Here is a 2604-nt window from a genome sequence, read left to right as displayed (position 1 = left end):
CCAGGCTGGTATTGAACACATTATATAGCCCAACCCAGCCTTGAACCTGTAGTGACCTCTGCCCCAGCCTTCCAAATGCTAGGATTATAGATGTGTACCACCATGCCTGGTCTATTCTGATACTTCTATATTCATAATGTACTTACTGTAATCCATTACTGTATTTTGGAAACCCTTTATTGGCAGAAGGCCCTTGCTATGTGCTTTATGAACTATGTTGGATAAACTTAGAATAGCAGTATAACAGATACAAGGTTACCCTTTCAGTCCTATCAGCACAAAATAATCGAGTATGATGTCTCTTCTGAACCACAATGTAGGTTATTCCAGGTTGATAGTCTTTCTCCAAACTGATGCAGGCTTCTCGAATTGCAAGTAGTTCATAATATAATACCTAGAGAAGGTGCAATGGAAAGATTTAATTTAGTGAGCTGTTCTCTTTTACATAATTATATAAAATAATGATTTAGGATTTCTAAATCTCATTACTTTATAGCTAAATATACTTATTTATTCCATTTAAACAATTAGCAGAGACATTGTCATAGTGAATTTTTTTTTTTTTTTCTTTTTTTGTGGCACTGGTGATAGAACCCAGGGATTTCACATGGAGCTATATCCCAGGCCCCTTTTGTTTTGTTTTTTTGAGAGTCTCCCTATGTAGCCCAGGAAGGCCTCCAACTCACGATGATCCTCTTGCCTCAACTCCTAAGTGCTGGGATAACAGGTGTGCACCACTACTCTCGACTCCCAGCTCTTTTTGTCTTTTATTTTGAAACAGTGTTTTGCTAGTTTGCCCAGGTTGGGTGTACACCTGCAATCTTCCCGCTTCTTCCTCCCAGGGTTGCATTACACATACATACTACTACTCTGGCCAAAAGTAAATTTGACTTTAGGAATTCTCAAGGCTTTCAACTTGCAATGAGATATATCATAAACAAAGTTTCTGATTTAGCCATTATCTGAGGAGATTTCAGGCAACTGACCTGTCTAAACTGTCCCTCTGAAACACCATCCCGATAAAAGATGATACGAGTAGGTTTGAACCGAGTTGACTTATAAAATTGAATGAGAAGTTCCCGGACCATGGAGGCCAAATCTTGTATGATCTCCTGTCGAGGTCTCTGAACTCTGACTGTGGCACAGTATCTGCTTGGGTGGGCATCCATACTACCTACAACCTAGGTTAGAGAAAATAAAAATTAATCACAACTATATGGATTTCATTTACATTTATATTTTATTATAACCTTATTTATCATTGCTTACGTTTTTAAAAAAACTTTATTTATTTTTTTTGCAGAACCAGGGATTGAACTCAGGCCCTTGTGCTCACCAGAGAAGCACTTATTCCACCGAGCCATCTTCCTAGCCCCTATCATTGCTTACTTTGAGAATAATCAAAATTAGATAGTCCCAAGTGAAGAAAAAAATAAATGACCTAGTACAGCACCCAAACCTATGTTCTTATAAGGAGGCTGCATGTTACATTTAACAACTAAGTCTTAATTTTTATTGGCAAACCTAAAGATTAGTTGGGGGAGAGGAGCCAAAAAGATGTGCATAAAAAGAATTAAAGAAAGGAAACCTACAAAGGTGCTGATTCAAACTACTGATTTAATAGTTCCACTTTAGGAACCTTTCCCAGAGCCCATACTTAAAGAAATCAAATCAGGATTTTCACTTTAAGGCCTAATCCAGACATCCTGACTCTTACAATCAGTGTTACTATCTGGTAGTTGTATTCTTTAGCTGGCCTTCAGAGAAGCTAATCTTGGTTTTCAGACTGGCTAGTGTAGTTTTCTATGTCTTGTTTATTTCATATTTGACACGAAGAACTCAAAGCATGAACTTTTTTTTTCTTCCTATATTTCAGACAGGGTCTACAGGGTCTCACTACACAGATTGGATTCGTAGTGATCCTCCTGTTTTCAGCTTCCCAAGAGCTGGGATTACAGGTGTGCACCACCACGTCCAGTCTCAGTTGCTGTCTCAGGGGCAGGGCCGGCACAGCACCCTGGGGATCAAATCCAGGCCACTGCACTCTGCCTAAGAAGGCACTTTAGTCCGCTGAGGTATCTGGCTGGCCCAAAGCATGAACTTTTAACATTATTCTGGTCACAGCCTCAGCTGGTCACTCTGCCTTTATAGTATTATTTTTCTCCCATGGCAATCTATATCAAAGTTATGCTTCAAAATAGAACTTCAAACATTTTATTTCCTTGAATGCTATCTTACCACTGAAAAATAAATTCACAAACTTACTATTCTTACAATCTTCTACATGCATCACAATTTCCTGAATGTTTCACCACTTCTAAAACATCACAGATTTTCACAATCTAAATTTTAAATTATCTTGTTATAATATTAGTACCTATTGTACTCTATGGCATTTAATACATTTATTTTTCATACCAGTCTCTTTAATTTCTTGGGAACAGAAGCCATTGAACAAAGAATCAATTGATAGATTCTATTTATAGGACTTCTAGGGGCTGGAGAGATAGCTCAATGGCATAAGCGCCTGCTTGGCAAGCTTAAGGTCCCGAGTTTTATTTCTGGTATTGTAAAAACACCACCACCACCACCACCACCACCACC

The 2604-nt window shown here is 38.3% G+C and overlaps 1 protein-coding gene across 4 annotated transcripts in view; it reads right to left on the bottom strand.

Moving 5' to 3' along the window:
- LOC101573127 (protein argonaute-3) overlaps positions 1 to 2604 on the bottom strand; it is a 156479-nt gene that overhangs the window by 46815 nt on the left and 107060 nt on the right. For all 4 annotated transcript variants that reach the window (XM_023701038.1, XM_023701037.1, XM_023701036.1 and 1 more), the window contains 2 exons: positions 987 to 1181; positions 260 to 394 (listed from right to left, as the gene is read on the bottom strand). In XM_023701038.1, the coding sequence (XP_023556806.1) occupies positions 260 to 394; positions 987 to 1181 (330 nt within the window). The remainder of the gene's footprint in view (positions 1 to 259; positions 395 to 986; positions 1182 to 2604) is intronic.

The sequence above is a fragment of the Octodon degus genome, unplaced genomic scaffold (assembly GCF_000260255.1).
Source record: "Octodon degus isolate 3935 unplaced genomic scaffold, OctDeg1.0 scaffold00130, whole genome shotgun sequence".
In the NCBI taxonomy this organism is placed as follows: domain Eukaryota; kingdom Metazoa; phylum Chordata; class Mammalia; order Rodentia; family Octodontidae; genus Octodon; species Octodon degus.
Note: the sequence above shows the minus strand (reverse complement) of the source record. Positions and strands in the feature narration are given on the sequence as shown.